At 43.8% G+C, this 22,600-nt stretch overlaps 1 protein-coding gene across 1 annotated transcript in view; it reads left to right on the top strand.

Moving 5' to 3' along the window:
- The first annotated feature begins 578 nt into the window (after window positions 1-578).
- PDE3A (phosphodiesterase 3A) overlaps window positions 579-22,600 on the top strand; it is a 268,640-nt gene continuing 246,618 nt past the window's right edge. Inside the window, exon 1 of the mRNA XM_068400878.1 lies at window positions 579-1,439. Coding sequence (XP_068256979.1) covers window positions 579-1,439 — 861 coding nt within the window. The remainder of the gene's footprint in view (window positions 1,440-22,600) is intronic.

Below are 22,600 nucleotides of genomic sequence, written 5' to 3'. Positions count from 1 at the left end.
CCCGCGGTCCGCGATGACCGGGAGGCTCCTTCCCCGCGACCACGGGGCACGGCCGGGACCCTGAAGGCCGGGACAACCGCGGGCCGGGCGCGGACCCTCCCCGCCGCCCGCCCTCACTGCCGCCGCAGGGAGCGCCTGTGAGGGAAATGATGGCCTAGAAATTAAGCAGCACTTCTGAGGTGGTACATCTGCCTCCCCCTCCTCGCCCCCTTTTCTTACACTGTCTAGGGTTTCCCCGCGTCTCTCCCTCTTTTGCACTTTTTTTTTTTCAATTTTTAATTTACCACCCCCCCTCCGAGCCCGAGGTGGTCGCGGAGGAAGCGAGGCGCTCCCAAGCCCTTCATGAGCGGCGCTGGGCTCTCGGGGAGGAGGCGAGCGGGGGGCGAGCTCCGCGCCCCGCAGGAAATGCCGGCGCTGCGGCGGGGAGCGCCCCCGGCCCGCCGCCCCCGCGGCTGCCCCCCGGCCGCCCGCCGCTGACCGCCGCCGTGGGGGTCGCTCCCGGCCCCTGCCCGGCTGGGAATAAGCCCCGGGGCGACGGCCCGCAGTGCCGGGGGTGCGCAGGGAGGCCCGTCGAGGCCATGGCCGGCGGCGAGGCGCGGAGCCCGGGCTGCAGCGGGCACTGCCTGCCGGCGGGGCGGCAGCCCGGCACCCCGCGGGGCGGCGGCGGGGCGGCGGCGGAGGAGGGGGGGCCGGCCTCTCGGGCCGCGCTGCCGCCGCCGCGGGAGACCTGGCGCCGCCGGAAACTTTCCTCGGCGCTGTGCGCCGGCTCCCTCTCCGTGCTGCTGGCCCTGCTGGTGAGGCTGGTGCGGGGGGAGCGCGGCCGGGAGCTGGCGGCGGAGGGCGGCGCGGGGCCGTGGGGCTGGGGCTGGCTGCCCCCCGGCGCCGTGCCCCTGGGCTTGGCCGGCGCCTTCTTCGGTGCGGGCCGCTACCTGCTGCGGGGCGGCGTGCGGCCGCGGACGGCGGCGCTGCTGCTGGCCGCCTGCTGCGGGGGGGAAGCGGTGGCGCAGACGGCGCTGGCGGCGGGGGAGGATCACTTACTCTCCCTCGCCGCCACGGGGGTGGTGCTGAGCTGCCTGGCCGCCGTGTCATGGCTGGTGCTGAAGCTGAGGCAGGGCGTCCTCATGCTCGCCGTGACTAGCGCGGCCAGGACCACGTCCCTCGTCGCCTTGGAGAGGGTCCCGGCGTCCTGGCGGCCCTACCTGGCCTACCTGCTGGGGCTGCTGGGCATCCTCCTGGCCGGCTACGCCGACCGGCTCTGGACCCCGCGGCGGGCCGCCCCGCTGACGGAGCCTCCCGCCGCCCCCCCGGCCACGGACGAAGCCCCGGTGCTCAGACGGCGGCGGCGGTCCAGCTCCATGATCTCCCCCGAGATGTCGGGCGGCGTTGGCAGCAGCAAGACCCACCGGCGGACCTCGCTGCCCTGCATCCCCCGGGAGCAGGTAGGGCAGGGGCTGGTGTGGGGGACGGGCACCAAACTTGGCGGGTGGGGGTCCTGCCGGCGGCGGAGGCGCGGGGAGCTGTGCCCTCCCGGCTGCGCTGCGCCGGAGGGGCCGAGCACGGTGCGGGCTTTCCCCGGCGCCCCGCGGCGCGGAGAGCCCCGGCCGGCCGCCCCGGGACGGGGCCGGGGGGAAGCGGGGGCTGTCCGGACTTGCCCCGGCTGGGGGCGATGGGGAGAGAGCTCGGGGTTTGCTTTTCTCTTCCAGCTACCACCGGCGCTTGCTTTTCTTAAGCCTGGCAGAAAGTTGAGGCGGGTGGTACTCCCTTGGCGCTCGGAGCTGGTGGGAACCTGCCCTCAGCGCAGCCCTCAGGTTTCCCAGCATCACTTATGAGCCTCGCTTTTCCAAACCTGTAGTTTCCCGGAAAGGTAGCTTAGCCCTATTAAACTTGCTTTAACCTTTAAAGGTGCGTGTGTGTGAGCCAAGTAGCTTGTCCTCGGTGGGAGAAGTCCCTTATCAGGGCGATAGCGTGTCCTCTGAGGCTGGCCCGCACAGCGCGGTGCTCATCTTTGCACTTTGCCTCCCCAATGGCTGTTCCTGTGCGTGTGTAATCAATAGCTCCCGCTCTGCTGTGGTTGTGGGAACCGGTACCGAGGCACACGCGATTTATCTCAACTTTGTTTCCTTTAAGAGGTCGTCATTTGAATGGATGAGTGAAAACTTACTCTGTACTAGCGATGCGTTAAGTGCACACATCAAAAAAAAAATGTAAAAAGAAACAAGCAAACGCCATTATCTTCACTGCACAGCTGTATAGAGTCCTGCCACGGACATAAGGTCGGCTTGGTTCTGCGCTCAAAGTGTTTTCTCTTTTTTTTTTTTTTTTTGGAGATTTAAGGCTGCCCCGCAAGAGAATTGTTTGATGGGTCGAGTGTAACTGAGCGTATTGAAAGCGCAACCCTCGCAGCGGTGGAAAGGAAAACCTGGGGGAAAATAAGTGGCAAATGGTGTTAAGCTTTCTTTTTCAATTAGTATTGAAAATGACTCTGTGCACTGTGGTCAACTGAAGCGTATTGCCGTATGCCAAGGGTTTTCCTTCAGGTTGCTTGCTGGATAAGCAGCTCAGCATTTTCCAAGTGATGGCATCTAACCATATGGTGTGGGTGGCTAGTTTGTTTCTGGAAATGGTGTGATTACATCCCTTTGTGGTTGGTTATGACATTTTCTAGAAGAGGGCCTGACAACCTTATATACTTGAGGCTTATTTTACAACAAATGTACTTATTTATTTAACATTTTTGTTTAAATAAATATTTACCACAGTGTCCTGGCAAATACAGTGTGAAAAAGTAGAAAGCTGACCCGGTTCTGACTTTAATAGGAACTGAGAGAGAGAAGGGTGTAAGAACAATTGGTAAATACGATATCTAAGGCAAGAAATTAAAACTGTTTATACTTACCTGATAATGCTAGGCGTTTCTGGTGGTTTCTTATGGTCGTCATTTTTAAGGTTTTAAACATATTTCCACTTACTCTCGCACTTCAAGTAAAAGCAGCTTTTTGGTTAACATCTCTAAATGTAATCATTTGGAGTAGGGCTCACTAGTTTGTGATCACATCCTTCCCTTTTCTTATGGAGGGAATTGAAACCATGATATATATCAGGGTGTTAAACTGGTGATCGGTAACAAGGTATATTTCTCTCCCCCGCAGTGGTGTGTTACTTAGGGACAGTGGTCAGCTTTGCCCTGAGCAGTTCCCGCTTCCAAGCTGTGGAGCTGGACTGGAGTGAACTGGTGACTGTTCTGTTCACCCGCTGCAGGATTTTGGCAAATTTCTCTTTCTTTTGTTCTCACTCACTATTAATCAATAGCAAGATCTGGTATTGCTTGCGTCACTGCGTGATTAGAAATGGATGACTACTTTCGAGTTTGGGGAGACTTTTTGTCTGATTTTTTTTTTTTTTTGACACAGTGTGGCTGTGTGTATGTGAACTTCCCTCCCTAAAAGCTGTCCTCTTAAATAAATGTTAGCAAGACAGAAAAACTGAAAAGCTGAAACAAAGCTCTGTCAGGACCTTGAAGAAATGCTGTGAGAAGTGGGACTCCCTTATAGCAAACAAAGTTTGTGTTCATAGCAAAAATCAGCTCCCCGTAGACTTAAAGAAACCATAGGTAAATGTTTCTCTTTTGGACAGTTTTTAAATATAACACGTTAAAAATAGAGATGAGGGCTTTATAAACAAAACCAGGCCTTCCCTCACCCCCTGTTTTTAGAAAACATGCCCTGAATGTTTCCGGTCCGAAAGATAGCTTGTTAATACGTCTGGGAGCTGCCAATAATTTTCATCAGGAAATGGATCTACTTTATTGCTTTGAAATACATACTTTCATTTTGTGAATAACATTAGGTGAAGTTTTAGAGATGTTTCCCATTGCCTCTCTTGTAATCTTTCCTATTGCTGGGCATTTAATTAAGCTTTTATTTTTCCAGAGTGAGATTCTGTCCCTATCTGACTATTTGTATTAATATGAGATTCTGTGAAAATCAGGATTTCTGAATTTATTTTTTTTTTCAGTCACACACATCCCAATTATAATCTGATTTTTTTCCTACTGGAATACAAAATTGAATCTGTGTGGCCTTATGATATAAAGGACAGTACCAGGAATTGCAAACTAACCTCACGGATAGAGGTACTAACATATTTAAAATTAAAAGTATACTTCTGTTTAAGCTGCAAGTAGGAGTAGCTGGAAATGCATATGGCATGAATTATGAAACGTCTGTAGAAACGTCTCATCTTAGTTGCTTATCAGTTCCAAAAAGAATTCAAGAAGAAAAACTGTTTCATTAAAAAAAAGCCACCATCCAAAATCAAACCACACCAAGATATAACCTTCTTTTGTTGCTGAAAGTGCTCTTTACTAGTTTTTCATTTTATTCTATTTTTTGTGGTTGATTTTTGTATATGTTCTCTCTCTTTCTCGACTTCAGTGAATTCTTTGGATTAAAAGCTTCCAGTCTGGTGTGCATGTAGATCTCATTGAGAAATGTGTGCTTTATAATAGCCTGATCCTGCTCCCAGCTGAGTGTTGTCTCCCTGTGATTTCATCAGTGCTGGCTGAGGATGCTCAGCTCCTTGAGGGCTTGCTCACCCAGATTTGAAAGAGGCTGCAGAGAGAAATTGTGAATGGATGGGTAAGACAGTGAATGAATGAACGAACAAATGCCTTTTTTTTTTTTTTTGTGGTGAATGCACAAGCACATCCAGGATGATGGCTTTTGGAGTTTCTTCTTCATGTTTGCAAAAAACATTTTAGTTTTTCCTAAAAGTGTGGAGAGGAGGTTGGGGAGGGCAGAAATGAGTTCTATGTCTTATTGTTTCCCATTAAAATATTATATGGCCCGTGTGTTCTGGAGCTTGTGCCTCTGATCTGTGTGTGTTAATCTTGACATACAGCAGTCCAAAGGGATGATTTCGCCTTGGTAGGTAAAATACTCCACAGGAGATAGTAGCTGGACAATTTAAACCGTGCCGAAGACTCCTGATTTTGCTTTTAAGCTTTGCTTGTTGCTTGTTTTATTTGGGTGGAATGGGAAGCTTTCAGCTAACTTGGATTTATTACAAGTGTCTGTTAAATGAGCTAGAGCAGCTGCTGCAAGTAGTTCAATTTGCTTAGCCTTTTTAGATTTTTTTTCCTTAGAAGACTGTCACGGGTAAAGCACACATCAGGGTTTGACGTACTTTCTAGTCCCCAAACCCGCGGGTGACACAAGGCACTAGCGAGGTGCTGAGTCTTGCCCTGCTGAAAAGCCCTGATCTCAGCGTTGGTGGTGGGTAGCACCAGGACAGAGGAGTTTCTCCTCCAGCTCTGATGTCTCCAGCTGCGAGGCCAGCAGTTCTGTGTCCCGACTTCCATCCGTGTCCCGACTTCCATCCGTGTCCCGACTTCCATCCGTGTCCCGACTTCCATCCGTGTCCCGACTTCCATCCGTGTCCCCTGCCTCCTGGGGCAGAGAGGGTTTCTACGCATTTTCATTCCTTATTTCTCTTTGCTCTTTTCCTGCTTATGGGCGGTTGGAGAAGTAGAAAGCTGTTTGCCTTGCTGAGGGACACCTGAGAGTGTCACTTATTTTTAATTATTTTGAGACTTGGTAGCTGTTTTGTGCTGCCACATCTTTCCCTGCTTGTTTCCCCTTTTAAAAAGTTACTTTTTCAGATAGTAGCTTTGATGCCAGACTCCTCTGCCTTCCTCCAGCAGCAGTGAAGGGGTTTTTGCTCCGTTTGACCATTTTTCATGGGATTCTGAGTGGTGACTCTGCCTGTTCCCAGTCTGTAGCCTGGGAAAGTTGTGAGCCGGGACCGTCGTTATCGCTGCCTGTCTGTGGAGTTGAGAAGACAATACTGTAACAGTTCACATAGTCAAAGATATCTCTTCAATGATAAGATCTAAGAAACGTAGGAGAAAAATAAATGTATTTGTTGTTTTTTTCCAAGGGAAAATTAGGGCTTTATCTGTTCTTCTCATTGTTTGACGGTGAGAGCTTTGTAAGTGCCAGGAACACATTGCTTCCTTCCCTTTCCTGGCTGTCTATAATTCTGTCCTAAAAACAGGACAGATGTACCCTTATCTTATAACCAGTTTTTAATATTACGTATCCTACACTCTGGCCTGACAGATCTGAGTGCAACATACAGAGATTTAAAATTTTGAAGAAGAGAAGGCAGATTAAATCTCGATACTGAACTTTATGTATGTCAAAGTTATGGTCTCCTATTAGGCATGCAGTGTTATGGACTGTATACATACTTCTGTTAATAAGCATTATTGAGCTGTAATTACTCTGATAAGATTTGCTGGCATTACCGTTTAGGTCACTAGAAACCAAGGAATACTGAGGAGTTATGTCATCTGGTGACTTGCTGAAACACAACCGTGTAAAATATTTAAGTAAGGCTCCAGGAAAAATCACCCAGGGATTCCAGACGTAATACTTTATTTTCTTTTGCATGGCTTCATTTACGCAAACCCGCTCTACTGAGATTTTTTTTTCTGTTGTGTGTTTTTTTTTTTTTTTCCTTCAGCCTCACAAAAATGTAAAAACTGCTGCTGAAACTCTCAAGATAGGTTAGAATCTATTTTTGTCAATCGGTTAAATCAAGAAATGTGTATTATGGTATATTGGCAAAAAAAGTAAAATACAGTAGTGACTTTCTGCTCTTTCTGCCTGAAGTGTGAAAATGCAAAGCTGAGGAACTGAAAGAAATCCTGTGTACGCTGGGTTGTCATGTTAATTAAATAAACAGCCAGAACAGTGACCCTGTGTATGAAATGTGTTTTGAGAAGCTTGTTGGGGGTTGGAGGGGAAAAACAGTGACACATGTTTTGGATGTTAACTGCGACACTTGTATGAATTTGTCCTGATCTGCTGTTACTGTGCTTGCCTTCCAGCCCTTTTTTGCAAGAGACTGAGACATAGCTGTGTTTTGCAAATTGAAGGAATATTGCTTGGGCTTTTTTCTTTAAAAAGTAATATAAAAAAAAAAAATCCCACCCTGGAACTGGAAAGGTTGCTGGATTCTGGTGCCTGAAAGCCACAGGGCTTGAAAGGGGGTGAGGTGACTGCATCCTTTGTGGTTTGAGAATAAAAAGAACGCTGCTGCAATTGAAGTTTTGAGCCCAATCCTGAGATTTACTTAGATAATCTAATGGGAGATATACAGCTTGGCGCATAGGGAAATAAATGTAAAGATTCAGATAACAAAGTGGAAGTCGGGTTTTACTCCGTGTGCATTTTTTCTTCTCTGCTTGTTTTGAGAAAGTTCCTCGATGAATTACCAAACCCTTTCTTCAAAGTCTCTTCTGTGTTAGTCAGAGTGTCACTCAGAAATAAACGCCTCTCCTTTGGACTATGTAGTTTTTCAGGTTTTTAGTGTGTTTTGGGGTTTGTTTTTTTTTTCCCAGCTTGGCTTGCCCTAAGCCCTGCTGCAAGTACAGTGGTAGCATCGGGAGCTCTCTGCATGGGGGTAATGATTTGAGACATAGCAAAAAAAAAAAAAAAAAAGTAAATGTGATGGCTCTCCAAGTTTTAACTTGTGAGGAATATCAATGTTTTCCTTTCGGAGCTGACTTTGGGGATTAAATGCGATGGTGGGAGGTGGGACTGCTGTGCCCCTTTATCGAGCTTTTCCTTTTTTTTTTTTTAACGAAGAGTTTGAGCTGCTTTTCTTCTCCCTCGGAGTGGCTGTGTGTAATTGTTGCAAGCCTATAATTAATTATTATCATGATGATGATGACGATGGTGCCGGCCCGGGCGGGAAGCGGGGGGGGGGGGGGGGGGGGCGCCGGCGGGGCCGGGGCGGACCCCTAGGGGGCGCGAGAGCCCCTGCCGCGCGCCGGCGCTGCCTCCCGCGCCCGGCGGCCCGGCCCGCGGGGACCGGCCCGGGCAAAGCCTGTCCGTGGTCCTTAACGGAGCCCTTGGCTGACGGACATCGCCCTGTCTGCCCGCTGCGGCGGCGGGTGGCGTTTCTCGCTTCTCCCGCTGGTGGAACAAGCGGTCCTTCGTTAGTGTTTTCCTTCGTCCCGGCCGGATGGTTTCCTAACGCCGCCTTAAGGGCTGCTGAGCGAAAGGTGTAACGCGGAGCGCAGGGAAGGTGTTGGTCGTGAGAGTCTGGCTGGGGAAATCACGTTTTTAATCTTGGAAGCTGTCAGGAAAAAGACTTCGTGTCAGCTGGTGGTGCTGGTCACCGAAAAAGTCTGTATGTGTGTGAAGTGTTATAGTGACATTAGGTTAGCGAAGTCCTGGTACGGAGTGCTGTGTTGAGTGTTTGTCAGCCAGAATGAATGGTTGGGGTCTACAGACAGCCCGAACCTCTGGTCGTCATCTAAGAAGAAACAGGAAAGATATGTAAAAATAGATCTGACTGAGAAGTACTGAGTAGGTATTTTCCTAAAAATGGAAGAACAGAAGGGAATTTGGAAAAAAAGACAAAAACACACTCCCTTCCCAACCAACCCCAAAACAAAACCCCTCCAAAACCCAACCCTTTAGTTTTAAACTGCTACGATGAAGTCTGGATGTGTGAGATAGGAATACACACTGATTGTGGAACGTGTATGTCACAAGGTATGAGTGAAGCTATTTCTAAAATCCTTAGACATTTGTATTTATTATTTGTTGAAGTTTAGAGTTTTCTTATGCCAAGCAGGTTGAGGATTAGAAAAAACAGCTTTATTTTTTATTTTTTAAATCTGATACTAGTTAGGAAGACATTTCCCAGTGGGTTACTGTGTTGTGATATGCTTTAGTGACGTTACTGTTCTATCTGAAGCATCCACTGACCAGGACCTATCGCTGCATGACTGTGCTCGTAATTTTACTACAATTAACTACTGAAAACAATTAGGGAGAAGATATTTACGAGCATCAATACAGTTAAAGGCTCTCCGTCTCCCCTTGCACAAGGCTGGAAAAATACAAACCCTCCACGTATCAGAAATAGCTCATAGCATAGCTAAGACCTCCTTGTCTAACACCCCTAACCCGCCAGTGAAATATGCAGGGTTAAAGTGCCTTATTTGTATTTTGTAGGTTGCTTAAGTTGGCTTTGTTTTGTAGTGAGAATTTATGCTTTGGTTTGAATTTTAAAATAAAGTAAAATTATATTCTGCATCATTAAATTTTTTTAATGGGATTTTTTGTCTAACTCTGTAGGAGTGATGCTTTTCAGATATACTCAGGATGCTTTTCTAATAGGTGCTGAACTCCTGAGACAGACCCTGGTGATGGTTTAAAGAGCAACTATTCCTCTTAGAAATATCTCAGCTTTGTTAAAAGATGTGTGAAATACAAATATGGTGATGTCTGCTGGAAAGCTGTATCACTTGATGTGTTTTGAGGATTGAGTCACTGATGGTTGGTGGATTTATGTTTTTTTTTTGTTGTTGTTTTAAAGCAGCTTCTTGTTTCTTTGAATAAGCTTGCAGACTAGTTTTCTTTGTGTAAATTATGATAATGTAGGGGAACAATTACTACTGAACCTCAAAACTGAACATTACTTATTCTGAGCAGCATCCTTCTGACTGATGTTTGAATAAGTTTGTCTGTAAGCATGTTTGTGAAATGAATTCCAGAGGGGGAAGGAATTGAGTGTTTGAATGCCGAAGGTTAACTGTTTTCTGAATTATTGCACTCCCAGCAGGTTGATGATACCTTGCTAGCATCTCTGTATGCTGGAGTTGCAGTCACGGCACCAGCAATAACCTAAGTCATTCCTCACCCTGGAGTACAGATACTTCTGCTAGTCTCTTGTGCTTACTTTTACTATACAGTTTTAAATAAACCAATGTCTGTTTGTGTTTGAAGTCGTGGAAGATAGGCAGAACATTAACATGCTCAAGCTTTTTGTAGCGTGCAGAGTAAAGCTTGTGAAACCTTGTCTATGTTCATGTATTAAATCTCAGTTGAAATGACAGCTGTAGAAAGGTGCAGACCTCTGTGCAAAAGTGTAGATTAAAAAGGGCTGCACAACCTTGTCTTATGTGCTGTCCACCCTTGCCTCCATTAATGCAGTTTTAAGTGCTTTTATTAAGAGATTCTTTCTTTTTGTTATTGGGGCCTGTTAGAGCTTACCAGCTAATGGATCTAACTTGGGTTTCCTTGCAGAGTGGACTATGCTGCTTCATTTCCACCCCATACCCACACCCCCCAATGCAGACAGGGCTATTTCAATATTGGTAATACTGAAATACTTCCCCTGATGCTCGCTTGGTGAGTGACAAAAAAAATGTTGGATGCTGGTAGAGTTCTCAGGTGCATTTCTCTTCAGTTTTACTGGTGATGCTAACCACAGGTTACTCTTGACAAAAGCTAATCACTGTATTTTGTGTTAATAAGGAACTTAAGTGTGTTTGGGTGAATTTATAATTGCAAGATATTTTGCAAGATAAGATATTTTACATGTGGCTGGAATTTTAGTTTGAGTCTGTCAGTGGGATGGTTACAGGAATACTTGTGCTGGGCTGTTCTACATTTTACTGTTGTGAGACAATGAACACCTCTAACTTCTCCTGGAGGTCGTTCAGTGATATTTCAAAATTTATATTGTACAAGTCAAGGTGTGTTAAAAAATGCTGGTTTTCTTATGTTCTTTTTGTAGTGATTACTGATAATCTCCTTCCTGCTTCCACTGCCTTTAATGGGAATTGAGGGTGCTCGGCCCTCCCAGGGTAACAGACTGACCCTTTCAGTTCAGTCATTAGCGCCAGAGGAGTCTGTGTTCCCGGACACAAATCTGCAGAGCGCTTTCTTTTTTTTTTTTTTTAACAGCTAACCATTCCCTTTCTTATTTGAAAGTAATTCAAAGCTAATGTTGGTTGGGCTGCTCAAAGTGTGACCTGAGACCTTGTAGCATGTTTTTGTAGATGTGTGTGTACACGCATATGCATATATCTTTATACATACATATCTGTGTGTGTGTGTACATATATACACACTCAAGATAGTATTGTGTAGCCTAGAGGGATGGAATACTTTGTTTGACTCTGACAGCACAGTCTGCAGCCTGAGTTGCATCTGACACTGTTCTTTGTGGATATTTAAGAATATTTTCTGATGTCTTCACAGGCAGACTATTTCTTAATATGCCAGCCTCTGTAACCATTGCTTGACTTTCGATTTGTTATAGCTTTAACCTTTCTTTTTCTTTCTTGACTTGCAAATATGTGCCAGGTTTTGCAAAAATTTTCTTCTTTTATTTGTAAAAACTTGGCTAGTGATCTTGATCAATAAATAAAATACTTGTGCCTTACAAACACTTGTGTTCCAATAGTCAAACTGAAATGTGGTGCTACAACTCTGTTCTAGAGGTGCAAAGCCATATAGATGCTTTACGTGGTACCTCTGGTGCCTAGGCTGACTTGCCGCTAGCTTTAGCTGTGATGTGGAGCTTGGCGCTGGCTGGGCAGAAGGAGCTGATAAGGTCCCTGTTCAGCCTGAGCCGGTGTCGTTCTTGAAGGTACAAATGGGGGTTTGTTCAGGATGGAGCTCTGGCTGGTTAGAAGTGTGGTAAGACCAGTTGAAATAAATAGGCAACTTGAATTTTTACAGATCGGGATGATGGTAAAACTTTGTTATGTGTAATTGATACGTTACTGCTGCTATGTACCTATTCTCAGGGAAGCTGTGGACTAGTTAGTATTTGTTATTTATTAAGACAGTTCTGAAAATATATTTGTTGTGAACATACCCTGAAGTTTGCTGCATTTCTGTTTATTCTGAATTCTGTACAAGGTGAAATGTTGCAACATAATTCATATGCCATTACTGAGGGGTTTTTTTTTTTAAGACCAACTTAATTCATATGCAAGTGCCATTCTTAAATGCACTCCTAATTGTCTACTGATTACACAAAACTGCAAATGAATAAGCATTTTCTATTAAAGGATTTAATGTTGTACTTCCCGTGTGCTCGTGAGGAACGCCAGAGATTCAGAAGTTAAAAGTGGGGTAAGGGTGGAAGGGGAGCCCTACCCTTCCCAGTAAAAGACTTCTGCTCAGATTTGCAGAGCATTTGTCTTTCCTCTGACTTGTAGAGAAGGCAACCCATTTAGCACTGCTCAGAAGCAAACAGGTATACAAATAGGTGTGTACAATTTGATTATTTTAGGCAGCACTGGCTTTGTACGTGCCTCATTACAAAGACTGTACTGAGAAATCTGTTCAGAGGCAAATAGAATTATTGTCTGTGCCATATTGGTACTGAAAACTGACTTCTGGGTTGCAGAATACAAAATGCTGATTCTTACTAAGCTTGCCATGTTTGTGTGAAGCGGTGTAGTAGAGGAGTGTGGGATAAATAGTGTGACAATTAGATGGACTGGGGTGCCAGCACTAAAGCACATATTCCAGCTTAAATTCCACTTGGAATCGAAGGATCGAAGCCTGTTGTCTCCTCTTGGCAAGGCACCTTTGGAGTCAGAGCCAGCTAATGGGAAATACGAGGCACTGGGGCTTAACTGAAATTTGGGACACCTAAACCTGGCTTTCTGGATACGTGTGATGTGGTGAGAGAGAGACAGCAAACCTAAATGTTTCTTGGAGAGTTCTTGAACATTTTTAAGTGAAGTAATAAAGGTAGATTGTATGTCTCCTTCCTCTTAAATCTATCCAGTCTTTATTTCAGCTTTCTCTTCTGCTATGTGTAGTGTATATATCTAGTCCTAAAATGGGTGATGTTCTTACTCAGGGTTGATGGATGGTGTATACTTGTGGATAGCAGTGACTGAGGCATAAATTCAATGTTTTTCATTCCAGTATTTTAGCTACCATCATCCTTGGATCTAGACTTTTCGTTTTCTTTTATATTATACATAGACAAGAGAGAAGGTCCTTAAGATTAACCTTAAGATTTCCTGACTTGGGCTGTGATCAGCCACGCGAGCAGACTTTTTGGAAACACAGAATTTTAAAATCTGTGTTCATGCCTGGACAAGCTGTCATGTTTAGATGTTTAAATTCTATTATTCTTTTGGAAACTGTAACTGATCTGTGATCAAACATGATAAAATTCTTGGCCGTGAATTAGTACAGTTCCTTAATGGAAGGGAACTTGCAGCTGCAAATATATGTGCTTATTTCATGTTTTGATTTGCTTTATATATTGTCTCTTCTGAAATGAAAGTGGAAACATGATGCTAAGGAAAATGTTGATTTTTAAACTGAAGTCAGTGTATTGCAAAATTTACTGATACGCACTTAAAAAACCCAGCCCAAAACATCCTCAGCTAGTGGGAGTGGTGACAAAACAGCTTCCTTTACAGTCATTCAATGTACTCATGAGAACTTGACCTAGGGGCCTCTGGGTCTTTTCTTTGGTTAAGGTTTTTAGGACTGAGATAAAAGTAATGATCAGATTGTCTTAATCATTCATAATAGCAGGTTAAGGAGATGAGAACTTTAGGCAGAAACTTGATAGCCCAGAAAGTTTCTATCTGTCTTTCCTGTGATCTTAATGGATTGCTATCTAAAACAGTGAATCAGTGTTTGTAAGCATAATTATGTCGTACGCTATCTTTTGAATGTTTGAATTTGCAATCTCAGATGTTTTTAATGAAATGTTATATATCTAACTTCTTAGATGTAACTAGGGTTTGGTTTTTTTTTTCCCTTGAATGTTTATTTAATAAAAAGCAAACCTAAGAGAGATGTCATGATATTGATGCCCACGTGCTTTGAGTTAACAGCTTCCTTAGTGCCACTCTTCTGAATGATCAAATATTCCTTTTTGATCTAGGAATGTTTATATAAATGAGCTGATTATTCCCACGTCATTCCCTATCTTGTTTCCTCTCATGAAAGACAGGCCAAAGAAGTTAAGGGTGGGCTTTGGACACTCGATTCGGCTTCCACGTGTAAGAAAGGTGGGTTAGATTTGTTCCAGACTGTCTGTGACTAATGCCCAAGAAACACTACAGTTTTTGTCTGGTGATAACATTTTTTACTTAGCTCATGTCACTTCTTTCCCTTCAACCAGATTCAAGAGCATCTGGTGATTTTTTGTTTGGTTTTGGTTTTGTTTGTTTGTTTTGGGGGGTGGGTGTTTGTTTGCTGAGCCAGGGAGATCCATCCATGAGTTTGAATCTACAGAGATGCTATCTCAGATTTTAAGGGCTGATAGAGTTACCTGGCTCTAAATGCAAAAGCTTGAATGCAGAAATTAATTGGTGCCTTGGAGGAAATTTCCAGGCATCAGTGACAGATATGCTCTGGTCACAATAGGTGATATGAACGTGAAGGGCTTGTAAAATAAATAGAAGAAGAATCAAAGAAAGGCAGTTTCAGATAAGCACAGGTAAACTTTCCAGTTAGTGTGTGAAGTCTGTCCTAAGAATGTATATTAACTGGAGAAAGATGCTCGCTGGTTTTTCATTTGTTAACACCAAATCAAGAAATGCATTTAGTCGATTACCACTGTTCTTTCCTCTCTGCCTCTCTTTTTAGAGTATCTTAATTCTAATTATATTAGAATATAAATAATATATTCTATTTTATATTTTATAATATAAAATCCTTTGCTTTCCATAGACTGTAGTGGCCTTTCACGTCTTGGGACTGTTTGTTCTGAGCGATGGCTGGAGCGATAGAGCAGCTCGTGTGACATCATGAACATTTGTGTTGGCAGTCCTTCCTCATGGAGGGCTCTGAAGTCTGACAGTGGTGAAGATGACTAAATAGAGACAGATTTATGTGGAAATCTTATTAATACCCATAAAAGAGAGAATGAAGGCATAAGAAATTTGGCTTCAAATAAACAACCAAAAAATGCTCTGTTCTTAGAAGCATTTGGCACAGCTCCATCATGCCTTTTGTGGGAACTGGCTCTTTGTCTGGCCTAATCTTGACTTTTTTTTTTTTTTTTTAAAAAAAGATTACTAAGGACTTCAATTTTTTCCCAAACTTTCTCACAGTAGAATAAAATTAATTTTCACTTTGGTAATGCACAAATCAGTTAATTATTTCAAAGACGATGTAAAACAGATGTCTTGCCTTGTTTCTCAGCAAAGATTTAACGGTAGCCTTGCTGTGAGATCTTTCACTGCCACCAAATGTTGCTGGATGTTAGATGGTGCTCATAATCAAAGCAGTTTACAAAGAAGGGGAAATATTTTTCAGCTACAGCGTGTGACGGCTGGAAAGAAATTGTATCAGAGATGTGAAATAATAATTCAGTTTTCTGGTACTTGGATCTAAAATTTACCCAGACTTTTAAAGAGCAGGGTCTGAACTTCATAGCAGAGGTCTGGCTGTTCATAATGGGTTTTATGGTGCATGGTTCTGGTGGGAAGTCCCTTTTTGATTCAGCTTTCTGGAAGCAGAAAGTTAGCAAATAATTGAGCATTGTGTGTTTGTTCTGTCCTGTGTGTATATTCATTTTACCAAGCCTGTAGCTCTGAGAGTCTCACAGGATTCCCTGCCATTGCTGTCAAGGCTCCCAGGAGCAGTGCCCTGCTTGGCTGTGCAGCTGCAGTAGGGTTTTCTGCTTAGAAAATTCATCTTGATTTTTGCTATAATACATAGTATGTACAGGCAAAATTCTTCTATAAATTAAATACCTGCATGTGTTCTTTACACGTGGGCAGATCTTTTTGTCCTGGAAATGATTTCTAACATTCTGAACACTGTTTCTTCCCTGTTCCTGTTGAATGTGTAATTGAAACAAGTTCTGTTTTCCTTTAAACTGTTACTGTAATGACCTAGGCATGTAGTTAGTTGAGACATTGTGTTTTAGATCTTCAACTGATCCATGTACCAGTGAGTGTCTGGTACTTTTTCATGTGTGTATTATTTTTCCCAGCAAGTACAATATGCCAAGCTCACTCCTGATGTGAACACATACTGATTTGAAATAGGAAGCAATGAATTAGCTTTTAGGGCTGGCTTATGAGCAAGGTCTTATTCTTTATTTGTTTACTTCTGCTTCTTGAATGTGTAGTTTTTAGGCCCGCTGTTAGCACTGCCACTGAAATTGTAACCATTTCAGAAGAACAAAGCAACAACAAAATGAAGAAGAAAAAGGAAAGAATCCCTGTCTGGGTGAGAAGATCATTTGTATCTTCTAATGTTTGCCAAGGGGTACAAATCTGCCCCATAAACTGTTGCTTACGGACCTGTAGAGACAGCTCCCATGCGCTGGTCTTTGGTCCCTTTCCCTCACCTGGTAGCAGTGGGAAGCATCCTGCATTGAGCAGCTGTAGGCAGGATTGATAATCCTGCAAATGGCTCGTTGGCCAGGAAGTGGAGTTGTTATCTCGGATTTGAAGTCCCAGGGCAGTGCTTTTGTGATGGTAGCACTTATCGTGCTCCTCAGGTTGCTGAGATGGCATAGTTCTTTTTATTAACTTTTGGTAAGATTTCAGAACTGCCGTCTCCACCCATCCTCTACTTCTGTTCTTGTACTTCTGTGTCATTTTGGAGAACAGTAATGCTGCAAGAAAACACGTTTCCTCAGGCCAGTAGGTTTTATTAAGTGGCTTTGTCAGAATGCTTCCAGAGCTGCCAGTATTGAAATCTTTTATTCCTTTGGTGTTGGAATATCAAATGGCAAATTGGTGTCCCTTCTGCTAATCTTGCTTAGCATTTGTATTGTTCTCCTTACTTTTAGAAAACCCTTTGGACTTCTGGCCTGACGTTATGAGGTGTATCATGTATTCAACTTGTGCTGAACTGGGTGGGCAATAAGGGCATTTGGCATCTCACCAGAATGAATACACTGACAGATTAATCCTGTGTTGGCCTTCATATTAAATGTTATTGCGGAAAAGCTGTAGAAGCTAGCGTTTTTTCTTGCTGGGCCAGAGACATGGTGAGAAGGTGAGTACTGAAATTGTTAGCTCTGTTTTAATGGTGAGCTCCTCTGAGCTGCTGTCTTCTGAGTTAAAGGATGGCTGTACATCTCTCTAGGTTTCCAGGAAGCTGAGAGTGAGGGAGAGCCTGAGAGCTCTTCCTGTTGGGTGGACTATATCTTATTGGCCGAACTTGAGGCAACTGAAATACTAAATCGAGTGAGATGAATTAGTGACGTGTTCTTCTTCTGTCCCATCTTACTTCCTTGCTTCAGCTGTGTGATTTAGCTGAGACCAGCTAGCTTCAGCTGGTGCAAAATGAGTGTGCAGAGGTATTTGGATAAAATTCAGTTTGAAGGGAAGCGTGGTTCTCAGTCTTCCCCTGTTTGCCGTGGAGGCCAAATGAATCGCATCCGGTCTCTGCTGGATGAAGCCTGGAAGTCCAGAGTCCCCTCTGAATTCTTCTTGTACTTTACAGCTCCTCCCTGCTTTGTATATACAAACAACATTCTTTGAAAGGACTAGAGAGCGGAAATGGCTATGAACAAAAACCATATCTTTTCTGATATGTCAGAAGATACCAGAAAAGAATACCGTGCTCTGTGTCTGCTGGTAGCTGATTTCTTTTCATCCCATTTATTTTGTAGAAAAAGAAGGCTTGGTTAGACATTAGGGAAAACTTTTCTAACAATAATGGTAGTAAAGCAGTGCAACAAGTTATCTAGGGAAATTTCATGTGTGTACATGAGAGGTTCTTTTAGAATAGCCTTTTAGATGTTTTTCCAAGTGTGCCTAGATGCCTACTTTTTCTTAGGCAAGTGTAGTTGTTGCTGCCAGTGTTTGCCCCCAGCCCGTACCTCCACTGCCTACATCTGCTTGTGGACTGTCTCCCCAGCTGCTGGCCAGCATCCTTGTGCAGTGCCAGTTCCTATAGCTGTTGGGATGCAGAGCCTAACCAGTAGGGCCCATTTATGTTCCACTCTGTGCCCATTGTGCAATGTTAATGTTACTCTGGAGCCAGGAGCTTGCAGTCTAGGTGCCTGCCCTTAGACAGGATTACTGAAGCACAGATCAGATTTCTTGCATCTCTTCTGCCGTTGCCCTTCTGTGATTCAGAAGCTGCTATGATGTTTGGTTTGCGTTATCAAGTTGTGATTGGTGACTTTTCTTCTTTTTTCTTTTTCTTCCCCTCAAATGATAGTGTTCAAGTCCCAGGCAGGCTCCTAATTGCTCTTCATTTTGACCAAGCTGAAAGTTGATTTATCAAGTCCACTTGTTAGCTTAATGCTTTTATGGCTGCCAAAAGAGTGCTGATGGTTTAGGTGAGATGAAGTGGCCTGGAGTTGTTAGGCTTTGTGTGTAGGGTGGTTTCTTAGCAGCCAGATAAGAGACAGCAGTTTGAAGGACAGAGCACGGGAGGGCCACACCTCCCGACCCTTGCTCATGTGAGTTGGCAGCACTGGACTTGGGAGAGAGCTCCCGCAGGAGGAAGGGCCTGGGGATGGGTACATGTAGGGTACAGCACGTTCTGCGCATTACGCCCTGCCGCCCAGCCCAGTAGTTCTTGTCTGCTTCGTTTTTAATATGCTCATTGTCAGTTCATGTTGTTTTTTCTTTTTTTTTTTTTTTTTTTTCCTTTTTCCCTTTTGAAGTCATTTCAGTCTGAACTAACTGGATGCTTCTTAAAGGCTGTTAAAATCTCAGCATGCCAGCTGTAAAATTGCCTAATCAACTCCAGGAGATAATCTTTCCTGGGGGAGACCTTTGAATGCATTGACTGTCGTAGGAATAGGTCAGATGCCTCCAGGTAACTTTCTGGGAAGGGAGTCTTGTTTTCAAAACTGTGTCTACCTGCTTTGTTAGGAGCTAAGTAATTGGTTAGTGGGACCTGTAATAAAAGTCCTCTTTTACATTTGTGCTAAATCCTCTTAAAGAAAGCAAATAACTCTCTTGTTAATGCTGCTCAGCATAGAAATAAAGCAACTGTTGTGACTGTCAGAGGCTTTAAGAAAAACTTCAAATCTGAAAGAGTTTCTAGACTTGATCAGTTGATGAAACTTAGTGGGCTATGACAGTGCAGTCTGGTCTCCAGTTTCTCCTTGGTGTCTGGAAAATGTGTTGACTTTGGGCCTGAGAACTAGTTCAGAGTTGTATTTTAAGTGGGTAGGTGACACCTGGAGGAGATAAGCTGTGACAAGAACTAAGATTTTCATAGTTCTCCTGTAAATAAAAAAAAAAGTGAGTTTTGATGTATTGAAATTGAAGAATAAATCCCTTCCTTGCTATGCTGGACTCCAAAATTTAGCAGTGGAAATACTGGAGAATGTAATTTGGAAGTGATGCTGACCATGTTGATGGCTTAAAATACCTGGTTAAAACTACTTCCAGAGACTTCTATATCTTTGAAATTGCAAAATTGAATAGCTCGTAATTATACTAAAGCTTCTTCAAATGTCTCATCTTCCTGCCCCTGAACTGGAGAAGCAGAAGGAAAAAACCACAACCAAACAGCCAGTATTGCTCAGGCTTATGCTTCTCTCGTTCTGTCACTTCCACTTGTGAGCCTGAGGTGGGTGCAGGGCTGTTAATTGAATGACCTTCCCGACACCTCTGACTCTCCCTGGTGCATGGGGCTTTCTGCAGTCTGGGATCCTGGGCTCGTAAGAGGGGGAGCAGGGTTGTGGCAAATGACACAGTTCAGGATCGGGATGATGTTACGTAGGGAATTTGATTGCAAAATGGAAGTGTTTATATATAGAATAAGTATATATGTGTATTTTTAATTGATGTGTGAGTACATGCAGGCCTATTAATAGATGAAAATAAGGAGAGGGGAGAGAGGAAATAAAGCACCACAGCTGTGATTTATCAAGATTGACATGGAAACAAATATTATTCTAGTAATCAGAGGAAATTCTTTGTAAAGTATGTACAAGAAAGGTATTTTAACCCACCTCAACGATTTCCTGCCCAACTATATCCAAAGAAAATCAGACAGACTTCTCCCCTGCCCCCCACCAAGGGTCACTTTTAAATTACTGTTTCTTCCCTCCTCCATTTCTGTTGACGTTGGGTTTTTTGTTTGCTTTAGATGTTTTTCTTTTCTCTTGTCAAACTCTTCTTAACTGATTTTTGAGCTGGCGTATAAAACTGCATCTAAAAAGTGCAGCTGGGCTGTCGGGAAAGGATTTGGTTTGGCATTTCACTGGAAGACGTACTGAAGCTGAAGGATATTGATATTGCGTCCTCCGAGGGCCGTAAGGCTGGGCGAACTTGGTGCGCTTGCCTGGTGTGCTCCATTTAGAGGTGGAGGAGGTGGTGTTCCTCAGCCTGTTTTGGTCAGTCACTGCTGAGTTGACTCTGCCTCAGCTGTTTGGGTAGAGCACTGGCTTTTGTACAACTAGCTGGTCAAAGGAGGTGAAAAGAATAACTTTACCCTCTCTACATCATAACTGTTTCCAGCTTCTAATCATCTGAACTCCTAACAATGGTATGGGAGAAAAATGGTCAAGCATCATACATACCCAGAGAAACGGAGATAAGTGGTTTAAGCAAAGTCACCTGGAAAACGCCTGGGGGACCAAGGGGTTGAGTCTGGGTCTTAAAACATTACAGGTTCATCTTGTCGAACTTTAGCTGCTTGAGGGTGACACTTTGCTTAGGACCTTGTGAGTCCCTAAACCTTTCTTGCATTCAATTATTTTTATCTTTGTTGTTAGAAAGGATTTTTCTAACTCTGTTTTAATAACATTTCTGCTTCAGTTGTCTGTGAAAAATGGGAATTAAGGAAATGTAGCCAAAGCCCTTTATTAAGTGTAAAAGGGAAAAAAGGAGAATTGGGGGGGGGAAAAAAAAAAAAGGAAAATACTACTGAAGTGGATGCTCTACTTTCTGCTGCCCAGAGAAGTTTCCCATTTCTTGTTAGCAAAAAGACTTTGAATGCCTTGTGCTAATAAGCCTTCCCTCTTAATGTGTATCGCAAACCACAAACACACCATTTATCTGCAGGGAATGATATTAATAGTTAGGAGAGTGACTAGAAATAAAAACAAATCTGGTTAACATCATCCACGACCTGATTTGATTAAAAATAATGTCCCCCTTGAAAAACTATTCAAGTGCTGTTTCTGAATGAAACTGTAGGTAATAACAGTGGCTGATAATACAAGACAGAAAAGCATTTGCAAGAAGCATAACCTTGAGCTCCTTTCTAGCCTGTACTGAGCACGTAGATTGGAAAAGAATGATAGATGAGGACTAAACAAAAGACTTTAGGCCAGGGCTTTTTATGTTTTTCTCCTGTGATCTTCTTAACATTTAATGATGAGATTTGATACTTTCAGGTGTTGGTTTGTCTTCTAAATGTATTGCAAAAGGCTAAATTGTGGAGAGAGGAGAAAGAATGAGAGACAACTGTTTCTGTAGTGTTGAAATGCAGCTTTGTCTCCAGCATTTAAGGAGTCAGAAGTTTTTGCAGGAGTCTCTGATTAAGGGGCGTTTTCTGCTGCATCACAGGTGATCTGGTCTCTTGGAGAGCCCAAGACATTTCTTTGGGTTGTTCCACGATAATTAAAACCACACTGCAAGGGGGCATGGGGTTATTGGGCCCCTAACCCTTATTCTCTGGATACAGCAGCCCTTGCATATGCCAGCACACTGCTTTGTGTGGCTGTTGAGCCAGGTGTATTGCAGTGCGGGCAGAGTCCTCGTGAAAGCACTGTGAAAGCAGTCTTTTTGGAGCATGTTGGTTACCGAGGCTGGATGGAAGGATGACAAGGAGGGAAAAGAGCTCAGTCACTTGCCTGTGTAGGAGTGGGAGTCAACACGAAGGTAAAGCAAACTGCTGTTGATGTGGGAACAGGTCAGGAAATTTCAGGCAGAGATGGAATAGCTTTGGAGAACTGCATCAGTCGGGTGCGTTTATTCAGTGTCCTGCACGGTATTGGGACTAAACTTCAGTTTGGGACTTAGGTTTGACTTTGACATCAGTTCTTGCCTGTTGCTTAATTGCTTTTGGCGGATTATGTATCTGTGACTTACATTATAGATTGAATTAATGTGTCATTTTTCCTATCTTTTGCTTTATCAATTTAGATCTTAAGTCAACCCTGGTATAAGAGACTTTTTGGAGGAGGATGTCGGGGGAGTGGGCATGTGATAATAGTCAACGTGTGGGTCTTTGGTCTCACATGGAGTTTGTAATTACTGGAAATTATGTAAGAAAATACATCTTGAGAGCGCCATTGCTTTACAGGCTTTCAGTAAGCTAAAAAAGAGTGGAAGTAACTTAGTCCAGGTATGGTTCAGTCTTAACAGATCAGCAGGTTTCCAGGGCCTCATTCATTATCGTTGCATACTGCAGCAATACGTTAACCAGTGGACCAGCTCACAGGACAGAGTATAGGGATCTTTAACGTGGTGCTGCCTTGCATGGTGCACGGCCTTAGGGAGACCTGGAAACGCCACCTTGTGCCAGCCTTACTTGAGACCCTTAAATTCATTCCTGATTACGTACCAGATGCTGGAGTGAAGCGGTCAACCCAAAAAGTACTGATGCTTCTAAAAGGGATAGGGAAACTTCAGACAAATGAGGTTTCCAACATGATGTAACTCCTGCTTGTTCCTCTTTCTGGACTCTAACTGGGCAAACTGCAGTTAAGGCACAGAAGAATATTTTATTGACTGAGGAACTAGGTTGTCCTAGAATTAAGTGTCTTTTGATATTCAGCTATTTATACAGATAGATACAAAATACTATTACCTCCCTTGGTAGACTACCATCCATACTAGAAAGATGTGTGGTGAAAACACTTCTTC

Source organism: Nyctibius grandis, chromosome 5 (genome assembly GCF_013368605.1).
Source record: "Nyctibius grandis isolate bNycGra1 chromosome 5, bNycGra1.pri, whole genome shotgun sequence".
NCBI classification, from domain to species: Eukaryota; Metazoa; Chordata; class Aves; order Nyctibiiformes; family Nyctibiidae; genus Nyctibius; species Nyctibius grandis.
This window is presented reverse-complemented; position numbering and strand designations above follow the sequence as displayed.